The sequence below is a fragment of the Manis pentadactyla genome, chromosome 10 (genome assembly GCF_030020395.1).
Source record: "Manis pentadactyla isolate mManPen7 chromosome 10, mManPen7.hap1, whole genome shotgun sequence".
NCBI classification, from domain to species: Eukaryota; Metazoa; Chordata; class Mammalia; order Pholidota; family Manidae; genus Manis; species Manis pentadactyla.
The window spans coordinates 103,739,919-103,753,183 of NC_080028.1; the positions used below are offsets into that span (position 1 = coordinate 103,739,919).

At 58.3% G+C, this 13,265-nt stretch overlaps 1 protein-coding gene across 7 annotated transcripts in view; it reads left to right on the forward strand.

The window, feature by feature from the left end:
* MAD1L1 (mitotic arrest deficient 1 like 1) overlaps window positions 1-13,265 on the forward strand; it is a 415,678-nt gene that overhangs the window by 281,902 nt on the left and 120,511 nt on the right. For all 7 annotated transcript variants that reach the window (XM_057487452.1, XM_057487450.1, XM_057487451.1 and 4 more), the window contains one exon: window positions 8,910-9,117. In XM_057487452.1, the coding sequence (XP_057343435.1) occupies window positions 8,910-9,117 (208 nt within the window). The remainder of the gene's footprint in view (window positions 1-8,909; window positions 9,118-13,265) is intronic.

Sequence of the window (13,265 nt, forward strand, 5' to 3'; positions counted from 1 at the left end):
TGAACAAGTCGCTGCGCCCTTAGTGTACCAACCACCTGGGCAGAGGGGAGGCCGATCTGATGGGCCAAGGCCCTCCTGGGAGTAGTCCCAGGGCACAGCTGTGCAGGCGCTGCTCTAACCTGGGGTGCACGGAGGGTAAGGCCACCAGTCCATCCATGAACCACGCCCATGGGTAGAGACGACAATGGACTGAGATTCTACAGGCAGCAGATTGCAGTAGCAGACCGTCGGACAGATTCGGGGAGCAGCAGCCCGGGACCAGGAAGCTGGTGCTGTCAGTGTCAGCGTTCCGTACTGTGACCACGTCCATTCCCTTTAGATAAGATCCCCTGTTTCACAAAGGACCCCCTGCAACTGATACCGTGACACCCACAGGAAACAGAAGGCTGGTGCTATGCCTGTCGGGACCAATGCTGAGTGAGGGTGAGCTTCCTGCCAGCCCAGGAAGGCAGGGGACTTTGTGGAGGGGGTTTTCAGACAAAACATCAAATTCTGAAAGAACGTCTCACTCAGGGACGTCGTGATGCCCCCCGCGCATGCCATGGCTGCTTTACAAAGATGTGTGTTAACCACGTGGCCTCCCAGTTCCCCTTCTGGGTCTGTACCCAAAAGGACCCGAAGCAGGGTCTCCAACAGATGCTCGCACATCTGTGCGTGGGCCCCGTCCATGTGAGCGAGTACTGCTCAGCCTTAAAAAGGAGGCACGCGCCCCAACATAGATGAACCTTGAGGCCAGACACAAGGACAAACACTATGATCCCACTTCCTGAGGCCCCTGGAGTCCTCAGTTCATAGAGGGCAGAGTGGTGGGCGCAGAGCGTGGGGGATGGAAGGGAGCTCATGGGCATGGTTAACGGGGTCAGAACTTCAGTTTGGGAAGATGGAAGGTTCTGGAGAAGATGGGAATGCTGCATGGCAGTGTGATGTGCCTAAATACTGAACAATACACTTAAAAATGGATAATTAAAAATACAAAAAATTGTATTTTATCTGTACTCACCATGATTCAAAATGAGTTTTTAGCAGCTTTGTTGAGCAGCAGCAGGACTCCGGCCTCAGGTGGGAGAAGCAAGGCACCCGGTGTCCGTGGTGAGCACAGAGCACCTACCCTGCTGTCCCGCTCAGGACCCTGCCTGCTGGCCAGGCTCTGACCCTGCAGCAGGTGGCCCCCTGCCAGCTTTCGCCACTCTGGTGGGGTGGGCTCAGGCTGTGGCTGCCGGCCGAGGCTGCCTGACCGCCCAGCCAGGCGGGGATGTGGCTCACTTGTGGACCAGCCCAGTGACCTTGATGTGGAAAGGCAAGTGAGGATGCCAGAAAAAATGGCCTCCAGGCTGTGCAGGAGGAGCACTCAAAGGCATGTCCCACCCCCAAGAGACCTGGCCCTGGAGCCAGCATGCGGCTGGTGTCCCCTGGCCCCTCAGAGTGCAATGCCCTGAGGTGGAAACTGAGGGAGAGGCCCAGCCTGCCAGGCTTGCTGGCTGAGCCAGGGTCCACCACTCCGTGGCTACTCCCCACTCACCTGTATCTGCTGCCCAGCCACCAGAGTTTTATGGAAGCTGCCACCGGAGCAGCCCTACCTCGTGGGGCCTATAGGTCAGGTAGGCTGCATAGGCCCAGGGTCTGAGGTAGACTTAGGCAGGAACCAGCGCCAGGGCCAAGGGCAGCCCTCAGCCTAGTGGCCACCGTGCACCCTACTAACAATTAGAATTGCCCTCATCTCTTCCCTGCAGGCTGTGTACAAACCTCACACAGCAGGTCACCCTCTGAAGGGCTCCGGATAGAAGTCAGTGGGTGATTACCGCATCCTGTGATTGGCTGCGGTGACCATCCTCTGCTGATGACAGCCCGAGATATGGGGAGCTTTAATGAGGGTGTGCAGGCCAGCGAGGGGCACAGGCCATGATAAGCATCTTTGCTCAGGATCTGATACTGCCTATGCTTATCATGGCCTGTGACTACTTAACATATCCGTTGACCTTTTGACCTTTCTAGCCCCATTTTGCAGATGAGCAAATTGAGTGACTTGGTCAAATCTCAAAACTAGTACAGGAAGTCCGTGTTTTAGGCAACAGAATGCCTGCCGCAAGGACCACACGCTGGAGGGCTGTTCCTGGGGCCATGAGGAGAAATTGAGGCAGCTGGGCCCAGGCCACCCAGGTTGTGTGGTTGCAGAGGAGGATGTCCATTGCGGCTCATACTGTCACTCACCTCCTCAAGTGCTTTCCACTGCCAGGCAGCAGGGAGGTGCGAGCCACGGGTGGCTGTGTCAGGGATGCCGCCAGGCTGTGACCTGCCCCTCTGGAGCATCCAGCTCTGAGGTTTAGCCCAGAGCAAACCCTGGGCTCCACTGGGCCCGCACCGTCCATCCCAGTATTATGTGGGCAGCCTGCCCTTGGCCTCCCACTTCTTTGAAAGTGGTACACATCACCACCAGAGCTCTGGCCAGGACCGCAGAATGGCCCAAGATCCGGGATGGGCACTGAGTTTCAGCACAGGCTGGCCTCCTTCCGGGCATTGAGCCTGGGAGCCTGCCGGCAGCAGGAAGACCAGCTGTGGCCTGGCTGGGTGAGGCCCTATGAGCCCATGTCCTGATGGTGCATGGGGATGCCAGCCATGGGACCGTCTGCCATGCTCACCTTTGTGCCTGTTTATTCACATGGCTTGTGAATAAACACACGCTGGGAGTCCTGTCCAGGCTAGTGGAGACAATCACACCCAGGGTCATGTGAGACAGGCCCTCCTGGGGGCTCCCAGTGGGCCCCACCCCGCCCTCAGGCTCTGTCCTCCCTCCAGAGCACCCCTGGAGCTGCAAGGGTCTTTTGACCAGAAGGGCCCAATTCCTCACAGGAGGTACTCGGGCCCCCCCCCACCTGCTGGTTTGAGGAGCAGCCCCTCCGCCCAGCCCCCCACTGCTGCAGGGGGCTGGGCCCTTCAGCGCTGATCCATAGTGTGCACTCAGAGTGGCCATCCAAAGCTCTTTCTCAGAGGCAGCTGGCCTACACCTGTTTGTTTTGCAGGGTGCCTTGGACACAGGGAACACCTGAGTGCCCAGCTTCCCAATGAGGCATCTCTCTTGGGGACGAATGGAAATGGACAGGTGGGGGTGCTGCAGGCGCATGGCGCAAGGGCAGATGAGGCTTGCAGAGCACCTGTTCCCTCTTAGCCAAAGGCCTGTGGTTTAAGGACTGACCCCAGGGGCCTGCAGCTGGGTCCCATGAACACTGGCCTCCCTGCCTCCAACCCTGGGCCTCTCTGCCCATCTGCCCTCTCAGTGGCCAGCCCTGGGCTGCTGCCTGGCCCTCCTGTCCTCAGGTTCTTGGTCTCTGAATGATGAGGTGGGCCAGCTGCCCATGGTGCCAGAGATTGGGGAGTATCTGGCCAGTGCTGCTTTGTGTGTCTCCTGCCCCCCACACTCTGCACCTGTGGCCAGCACACTGTCCCTTGGAGACCAGGCCTGCTTCGTGCCCGAGGCTTTAGCTCAGGGAGTGAGTGTCCCAGTGGGCTCACTAGGCGCCCAGCAAGAACCAGGCACACCCAGCCTGAGAGGCTGCAGGATGTGAGGACAGTCCCTGGGGACCTGCCCAAGGTCACGAGCCCTTGAACAGCAGGGGCGCTGGTCCTGGGCCTGTGCGTTGGCAGACCTACAGGCTGGGGGTGTGGCAGGCAGCAGACACAGGGCTGGGCAGGGCCCGTGGAGCTGTGCACCCATGCCTAGTGGGTCTGGCTCCTGCCCTGTCCCTCAGACCCAGCAGGGGCCCCCAGAGCTCCCCCATTCTTCTCCTGAGCTGTGCTCCCTTCAGCTGGGAGATATTGATTTAGTTTTGAGGCCGGGTGAGTTATAAATATGCATAAGGCTCAGCAGCTATTTAACTGTGCTTTTTAATTCTCACATCCCTGCCTCTTCACAGCAGGGCTCTCAGTATGCGTGGCAGGAGCCCTCCTTCCCTGGCCACGGGGCAGCCATTTCCATTGCCTGGGGTGGGCACAGTCACTCTGGATAGCAGGTCCATCTGCAGGCCAGGCAGGGGGCTCTTGGGGGTCTGTCCTCTGTCCACGTCTACCAGTATTAAGCCCAGAGGTCTTTAAAGATCACATCCTCACCCTCTTATGCAGATGGGCCCAGCAAGGACAGGAGATTCAGGGCCACCAGAAGTTAGGGGTAAAACTTAAACACCAACAGGGTGAAGCAGGTAGCACCGCTGTCTTCTCAAAGGGACTTAGGGCACTGGCACAGTAGGCTGCAATCAGAGGGAAATGGCCATTTGTCTGAGCTGGCACAGAATTGGGCAGCAGACAGAAGTCCATACCATGGGGAGGAGGCGGGGAGCCCAGGGCCCTGGGAGGCAGGCAGCAAGCAAGCATTTACACAGGCCCGTGGCCCTCCAGGGCCCAGCTCTGCCCTGGGTCTGCTAGTGGTTTCAGATGAGCCACTTGCTGTCTTTGGATTTCAGGTTCTTGTGCCTCCACAGAAACATGTGTTCAATTCTCCTTGAGCACCTGGGTCCCCTGATACTCTGTGCCTGCCCCGCAGGACCCCAGCACCACTCAGAGCAGGTGCAGGGAGAGCCAGACAGAAGGCAGCCCCTCAGTGACCGTCTGCTGTCCACTCCCTGATTATGACCTCCACACCCCAGGCAAGCAAAATATTTCTGTTCAGTCAATAACTGCACCAGCACATCAGAGGAAGGCCAGAACTTTTCCTTTTGAGATTCTTGTCAGTGTCTCACAGTTTTCTCAGCTATGAATCAAACAAGGCAACACATTTTTAGCAGAAGATTATAGCCATATTCCCCCTTTCTTCCTCAAAGCTGTCATCTAGCAGCAGATCGGCAAAGTCCCATCTCTCCCATCTGCTTGCCTTCAATGACAATAGCACCCTGGATGCGCTTCTCTGCAGTGGCGTGAACCCCCCTGCACCCCACAGGCACCCTTCCCTGTGGCCAGGGCACCGAGTGCCCCAGGTACACTGCCTTTGGGGAGGCCGGTCCTGGAGAGTGGGACAGCGGCGGCTCCTATGTCTCACATCATGACCAGCTGGGCGATGATTTCCAAACCATGGAAGTGAATCCTGGCTCAGTAAACTTTACTGTCCATGTGCCGGCAAATGTGTGACTTTCATATGGTCCTGCCTTACCTTCAGGTAGGGGGGCAGGTGACAAACAGAAACACAGCCTGATGTGTGCTAAGGTGGCAGGTGCTACATGTAGAAACAGGTCAGGACGAGGGGCCGCAGGACACCCAGGAGCACCAGGGCCAATAGGTGTGTGTGCGTGCATGTATGTGTGCATGCATGCATATGTGTGCATGGTGTATCTCTGGTACACGTGTGTCTGCGTGTGTACAAGGGTGTGCATTTCTGCACGTGCACCTGCGTATCTGCCCTCATCGCTGAGCATCAGTGGTAAAGGCAGGCATTGCTCCCGCTCATGTGGATAGTCCTTTGAGTCCGAGCTCATCTGCATCACAGCTGCTGGGCAGGGAGCAGCTTTGGGGTCTGTAGCTGAGACCTGGGCCTGGCCACTCCCCAGCCGTGTGCCGCCACAAGCCACCTGTCTTCAGGAGTGTAAGGGTCCTCATCCTGAAGAGGGCTACTTGCTCTCTGCCGGGGTCTGGAAACCAGAGCAGGAAGCGCCTGGGAAGTGCTTTGTGGTGTGAAGGGTTGGCACGTTCTTAGAAGTTGCTGCTTGCTTTTTGAATTTCTGTTGGAGTGTCTATGTTGCCTTGTCAGACTTAGACTTTTAGTTGCGAGATCTATGTAGAACCCCTTTCAAGGGGAAGGGCCTGGCTGGCACGCCAGTGGCTGCACATGCAACTGTAGCCACCTCGTTGGCCTGGAGGAGTGGCTGGCTCTGCCGCATGGCGCTGCCCACAGGAAGCTGCTGTGACCCCTGAGGACCCAGTCCCTATGGCCTTCTTAGCAGGTGGTGTGAGTCCAAGAAATCAGCTCAGTTCAGCAACTCTTTTTTTTAAGCACCTACTGTGTGCCAAGCCTTTGCTGGGCTCTGGAAGTGGAGATGGTCAGCCTGGTCGGAGGCCAGCAGTGGCACAGTGACCCCCAGCGCCCAAGCCATGTGAGGGGTGGCAGAGGGCCCTCCCTGAGCTGACCGCACCCTCCCTCACAGGCCCAGTGCGCCTTGGGGCCCCTCTAGACAGCAGGTCCCCATTATCTCCTCCAGACAAGTGGGGCATCACAGGAAGGCTGCCAACATTGCCATGGTGATCTGCACGGACCCTGATGGGTGAAGGGGCTGGCAGACATGGGGTACCACCCCCAGTGAGCAACCCAGGAAGCCCCCGTGTTAGAGCCCCTGTGGAGTGACCAGAAGCTGTGCATGACTTTGAGTATTTGCTTTAGAACTGCTGTTACGTCTCGGGGGGCCGCATTCGAGACCTAGGTGAGGAGAGTCAGCCCTGGAATGGGAGCAGGCCACGCGGCCAGTGGCAGTGGGCAGTGGAATGACTCAGGGTGTGAGGGCTGCAGGCGGGGCAGGCCCAGGTGTGCTGAGGCTGATCACACAGCACAGCAGCCGCTGAGGGCTCGAGTGGCCCTGCCTTGGGAGCGTCCCCATGGAGAGGCTGGAGGACGGATGTGTGTCCTCTATGGCTGTCCTGTTCTCAGTGACCAAGAGGCACGCCTGCCCCCATCTGCTGGCCTGACTTGGTGGAAAAACCCGCCTGAACTAACTTCACAAGGAGGAGTGCAATCAGCGATTCTGTGATGGGGAGGGTGAGGCAGAACAGCCCCTGGCATGAGGGGACCCAAGGACTCATTCAGCACATGCTGACAACTTTTTAGTGAGTAGCAGTGTACTGGCCAGGAAAGAGCAGGCATGAGGGGTGGGTTCCCTGTGCCGGCAGACAGGCCATGCACCAGAACAGCACGAGCGCCGTGCCTCTGCCCGGACCCCCAGCACGGTCCCACCCGCCTGTGTGAGACTTGCCGCTAGATCCTCACCGCGTGCACGCCCCGTGCCTGACCTTGTCGTCAGTGTTGTGTCTGTGACATTCATCCCTTCTGCTTGTGCTCCTGGCCTCCAGCCTCACGCGCCATCTTCCTGAGTCCACACACCCTGCTCATTGGGCTCTGGATCGGCTTCCTGTTGGCCGCCTGGGACCGTGGTGTTTGGTGAGCGTGTCACGTGGCTCTGAGCTGCTGGCCGCGGGATGGCACTGGCGCTCCAGTTCAGTGGCCGTCGGGTTCATGTTCTCCCCAGTGTGGGGGCCCCTCGTGCCTGCATTTTCCATCTGCTCACTGCTGACTGGGCCTCGGAGGAGCGCAGGGCATCTCACTGGGGTTTGCGTTACACCCTCTGGTGCCTGACTGGAGCTCCTTTCTGTGGGTTACCACCTCTTCAGCTGTCTTCTTTTATGTGGCGTCTGTTCACAGTTTTTGCCCATTTTTAAAGCTGCCTGGCCTTTTCTGATTTTTCTGTGTTCTCTGTGTATTCTGGACGTAAGTCTTCTGGCGGATTTATGTATTTGGACACCTCCCACTCTGTTGGCTGCCTTTTCACTGTTGATGGACAGGAGGCCTTTGTTTCTGTAAGTTCTGTTTGATACTTTTTCTCACATTTGAACTTGGGTAGGGAGTCATCGTCTACGCATGAAGATGTTCTCTTAGGTTTTCTTGGGAAACTCTGTGGTTTACCTTTTACATGTGGCTCTGCTGTCCCTCAGGAACCATGTGTGCTGTGCAACCAAGACCACCTGCACCCGTAACAGGGAGGCTGCTTTCCCACAGGGCAGTCATTAGCGCACTGTCTGAATTGCTGAAGATCTGTACCATGCTGGGGTGTCCACTGGGGCTGCCCTCAGCCTCGTTCCTCTCCTGCATGCGCCAAGGCAGGTCTGCAGCCTGGGTCTGTGTGTGTGCTTTGGGCCGTCCAGCACACTCCTGTGAAACACCACGGTGATGCAAGCCCTCTTCCACATCTCTGAGTGGTTGGCCTTGTTCCCTGCCAGGCAGGTGGGCTCCTTGCAGGCCAGGAGGAGACGAGACGGCACAGACAGTTCAGGGCTTTGTTGGGCCAGCCAGCAACTTCAGAGGGGAGGCAGCTCTTTCCCAGCCACTGAATATAAAATTTCAGGAGAAACTACGATTGGCCTCACTCAGGTCTCATGGCCACCCTCACACAGATTCCTGAGGCCGGGCGGGAGGCCTCCCTGGCCTGGGTGGCCGCAGGGTGATGAGTGTCTGTGTGTGAGTCTGTCTGTTCTGTACATGCTGTGTGGGCAGCAGGCCCCATGAGGCTCGAGGAGAGAGGCGGCCCAAGGTCTGGTGGGACCCAGAACAGAAGGCAGGCGGGGACACTGATGAGATGGATTAGCAAGGTTTCACGTGGGTTCCCGGATGGTGGCCAGTGGCTGGTGTGGAGCCTTAACTGTGGGGAAGGGGGCTGCACGGTGTCCTGGAACTCTGAAGGCATCACATTTTTCCTGCAAGTTTTTCATTTATGTTTAGTGTAGGGTCCTTCCCTGAAAGGCCTTGGGACAGAAGGGTCCGCGGGAGGCCTGGCAAGGGCTGTGTCTCAGGCTGGCACCTGATCATTAGAATATTTGCCAGTAGGAGGTTTAGGAAGTGAGGCATTTTGAGAGATGTGTGTGGGCTTCTAAGAAGACAAGAGGGGTACTTGTACACGCAGAGAGCTGGAGGGCCCCAGAAGCGCACTGGCAGGTATCTGTTTCCTCCTTCAGCTCTCAAGGTAAGTGAAGTGGTACAGCTTCACCTTACTGATGAGGCCTCAGGGCCCAGGGAGGTGGCGCGAGCCACTCAGCCAGCAGGGGAGGCCAGTGCACTCCCTGGCCAGTCTGCCGCAAGCGTCTCCTGGCCTCACCCTGTTTGGGCGCCAAGGGCACCTCTGCCGTCCTGGTCCCAGCGGCAATGCTGACCCCCTGCTGTGCTCCTGCAGGGTGACTACGACCAGAGCAGAACCAAGGTGCTGCACCTGAGCATGAACCCAGCCAGCACAGCAAGGCAGCGCCTCCGCGAGGACCGCGCACAGCTGCAGGAGGAGTGCAGGCGGCTGCGCGGGCTCGTGCATGCCCTGGAGAGCGGCCACCCCACCCTGGCCGACCTGGAGGTCGCCGTGGGGCTGCCGTCGTCCGAGGAGGTGGCAGGTAGACCCTCCCTGGCCTGGGTGGCCGCGGGGTGATGAGTGTCTGTGTGTGAGTCTGTCTGTTCTGTACACACTGTGTGGGCAGCAGGCCCCATGAGGGCCAGGTGCCGGGCTGGGGTCTGTGCAGAAGGCCTGCCCCAGGGACTCAGGAAAGAGCTCAGGCCGCAGTGGAGAACAAGTGGCTGAGGTCCTTTCAGACCCATAAAAACAAGCTGATCTCGTCAGTTCATGTGTGCCCATCAGTCATGAGTAAGTCCCACCTCCCTTTTCGTGGCACTGAGTACATTTCACAGGCGGCAGGCCCTCTGTGGCGTGGCCAGCACAGCATGAGAGCTAGGCCCCAGGACACTGCCTTCCTGACATGCCACACCCCCAACTGTGGCTCCGTGTGTCAGGGCCCCGGTCTTGAGTGCAGTGGCTGCTGGAGTCTGCTCACTCCAGGCTGCAGAGAGCGTACGACTGCCAGTCTGGCCCTGGGAACATCCACTCCACACATGGGCTGGGGTGCTGTCCATCAATGCTGCTTTCTGGGGTCACCACCCACTGGGCAGCTGCAGGTCAGAGGGGCCCTGGCCATGCCCAGAACACAGTGCTGACACCCCAGCCCCCAGGTCTGCCGATACCCCCAGGCCCTGCCCCTGGCGAGGTCATCAGGGATGTCTGCAGGGGGGTCGCTGCTGTTTCTCCACGTCCGCCTCATGCATGCCCCGGTTGGTTTTTCTCAGACAAAGCCCTGTCCTCCATGTTAGTCATCTGGTCCCTGTGGTGGCAGTGTACATGCTGGTCTGTGCCGGAAGGGCCAGCCCGTGTTGATCATCTGCCATGGGCCAGTCTCAGCAGGTTGTTCCCAGGGTCACTCCTTGTTGGGGGCTTAGCTGCAGCCCCTTACACAGAAGGAGCCTTTCTCAGCGCACCTGGGGTCGTGGCACTGGGCTGGTCCCAGGCTGCCTAGTGAGGTCGAGGTTCCAGCCGGGCCCTCCACACGTCACCAGCCTCCCGAGGCCACAGGGTCTCGACTGTAAAGCAGAGATGGACGTTCTTGCAGGAGACAGGCTAGAAGCCCCTAACACTGATCCTGTACACAGCAGGGGCTCGATGGCTGCTCAGTGGCACATTCTGTCCTTATCCTTTCCCTGGCTCCCATGCAGTGGTCCCCAGGACCCTCCATCCTGTGCCTTTTCTGAGACTGGGGTGCATGTACATCATGGGGTTCAGCTCTGACCCCAGCAGTATGGAGCATGATGGATTCTGCCACCTCCACCTGGACTCTGCACCCCTCTACACTTGGCATATTGCCTTTGCCATGTAGTGGCTTTCCCGTGATCTCTTTGGCTGTGAATGGGGGCACAGGGTATGATGTATACACCTCATACCCGGCCTCTCCCATCCTGTGACTGCAGAAGCCAGTTTTTGGACCTCTGTGCAGACTTTCTGTGACCATCGTTCAATTCCATCCCGTTCTCCATAGACTGGAACATCCAGACATGGTAGGAAATGTGACAGACCACTCCTGGACCCAGCTCTTTCCATCCCTGGCTGGAGCAGAGAAACTCCCTAGTGCCACAGGAGGCCCTGCCCAGCGTGGAGCCCCACCCGGGCCTCCTGCCGCTCCCTCTCCGACCTCTCCCGGGCCTCACGTGTCTCCTCCTGGCTGCCTCACTTTTCCATTCTGGCCGCATAAGTTGCTGAGGCTTCTGCGCAGCAGCCAGAGAGAGGGTCCCAGGACCCTGGCACGCAGAGCAGATAGGCCTTCCCAGAGCTGTCACTCCTGGGCAGCAAGGAGCCCCCTGTGCCAGTTGGGCCAGCTTGTTCACTGCCGCAGACTTCCATGAGAAGGGGTGTCCCTGCAGCCTGGGAGTGGGCTTCGTGGCCAGGTAGCCAGGTGTCCCACACTCCCCATAACAGCTGGGAGAGGGCATGGCCTTGGGAGGTCACCCAGCAGGTGGGCACCACACTGCGGCCTCAGGGTCCAAATTCTTGTTCCCTTCAGCCACGGTTCCTCTTGCCTTGACTGTGTCTGTGCCGTTGACAAACTCAAGAGCTCAAGATGCAGGCTTTAAGGTGCATCCTTGCTTTGTGAAAGGGACACATGGAAGGGGCTCTATCCGACACAAGGGTTCACCCAGTGAGTTCTGTCACCCTTCTCCCACCCAGTGATCTGTGCTCAGCTGTGGGAATGGGGCCGCCCCAAGTCCGCGGGCGCATTGACGGGTGCCCCAGGCCTCCGCAGAGTCACTTAGCAGAGCAGCTCCTGGCCACCTGATGGGGAGGACCATTGGCCACTTGCCTGAGGGATCTTGGAGGGCAGGTCAGGCCCAGGCACATGGCGGACGGGGGCTAGGCAGATGGGGGCAGCACTGCAGCGAAGGGTGGCCCCAGCTAGCATGCCAGACAGGTTCAGGCAATGGGCGTCCAGGCCAAGACCACCAGTGGGGCACATGCACCCTCCGTGGCCCCTAAAGTCACAGTAAGGGTGGTTTGGGGTTCTGTGTTGTGTTTTTCCTGAGGCTCACACCCACACAGGGAGACTAGGAGCCAACTTTGGGATCTGGAAGTCAGGGGATGGGTGGTCAAGTGGTGGGCAGCCTCCAGAAAACAGGAATCTAAGCTAGCAGCCAAGCTGAGAACATTCTGTTATGCCACAAAACTCCCTCTAGGCCCCAAATAGGCAGCAGGGGGCACCACGTGGAGGATGGTACCTAGCTGAGGTAAGGATACCTGCCAGAGAGGAATCAGGGACCATCAGGTCCTAGACCCTCTGCCCATCTCTATGCTTGGGCAGCTGCCTCTTCCCCAGAAAAACTTAAGAATGGAAGAGAAGAAATATGGCTTAGTCTCTTGAGCAGTGATTCCCAAACAGTGACCCCCGGCCGGCAGCAGCCTCCCGAGAACTTGCTGGGAGTTCAGGTTCCCAGGCTCCTTGTCAGGCCTGCTGGGTCAGAAGTCCTGGGTGGGCCCGGCTCTGTGGCAACAGGCCCTGCAGGCTGCCTCCAGGCCCACTTGTGCTGTGCACGGCTGCTCTGGAGAGGCTGCAGAGAGGCCCCGCACAGGGCCGTCAGGACAAGCGTGGGCTGCACTCGGGTGAGGCGGGCAAAGCGGGTGCTCTCCCTCTTCATGCACCCTCCAGGCACCAGCAGCCGGGATGGCCCTCCAGGCAGGCTCCCCTTTGGGAACCTTACCTAAGGTGCTGACAGAGGGCGCTGGCCAGGCAGCTCGGCCAGTCACCCCACAGTGGAGCCTGCAGGCCAGCTGCGCTCGTGCTCAGAGAAGCTGGTGCCTGGCAGAGCCCACACTGCTTGATAGTAGACAGTCAGACCTGGACGGACAGAGCAAGGTAAGGAAGCAGGAGAAATGCAGCCTGGAGGGAGCAGACCGTCACAGCGCAGAGACCCCAGCGTGGCACCACAGTGTCCTCAGGCAGGCGAGGAAGGGCGTTTCCACAGCAAAGCAGGACCAAGGAGCTTTGAATTTTCAGAGGAAAAAAATGAACTTTTAGAAGTCAAAAACAGTAAGAATTAAGTGAAAATCTAAATACAATAAATTGAGAAAGTTTATCTGAAAAGTAGAACAGAAAGACTTCGAGGTGGAAAACGGTTAAAGAGAAAGTTAGAGGAGCAGCCTGTGAGGTCCGGCAGCTGGTACCAGCAGCTCCAGGAGAGAATGGACACCCGGAGCGCTTCCCACAAGGAGGGGGGCGACTCTCCCAGCTGGCCAGCGCCCACAGGGCCTTCAGGGGGTGAAAGCGCACCCACATCAGGGCATCACCATGAAAATTCTGAGCATTGGAGACAAAGAGAAGACCTGTAAACTTGCAGAGGGGGAGAGACCAGGTCACTTGTGTAAGGTTGGAAAGTCAGACTAGGTTCTCCCTCAATAGCAGCCCTGGAAGCCTAACAGCCACAGGGCAATGCCACGTCATCTCTGGGAACGTGCCTGCAGCATACAGGCCCACCCACACCCTCCATCAAGTGTGGAGGGGGAATTAAGTTCATTTTCTATGTCCAGGATCTGCAAACACTTACCTCCCATGTCTCCTTTCTCTCAGGCTACTAGAGGACATACCCTAGTCAAATGAGGGAGAAACCAGCCAGGCAGACATGGGGCACAGAGCAACACCAGCCCAGGACAGATGTGGAGGGACACTGGGAC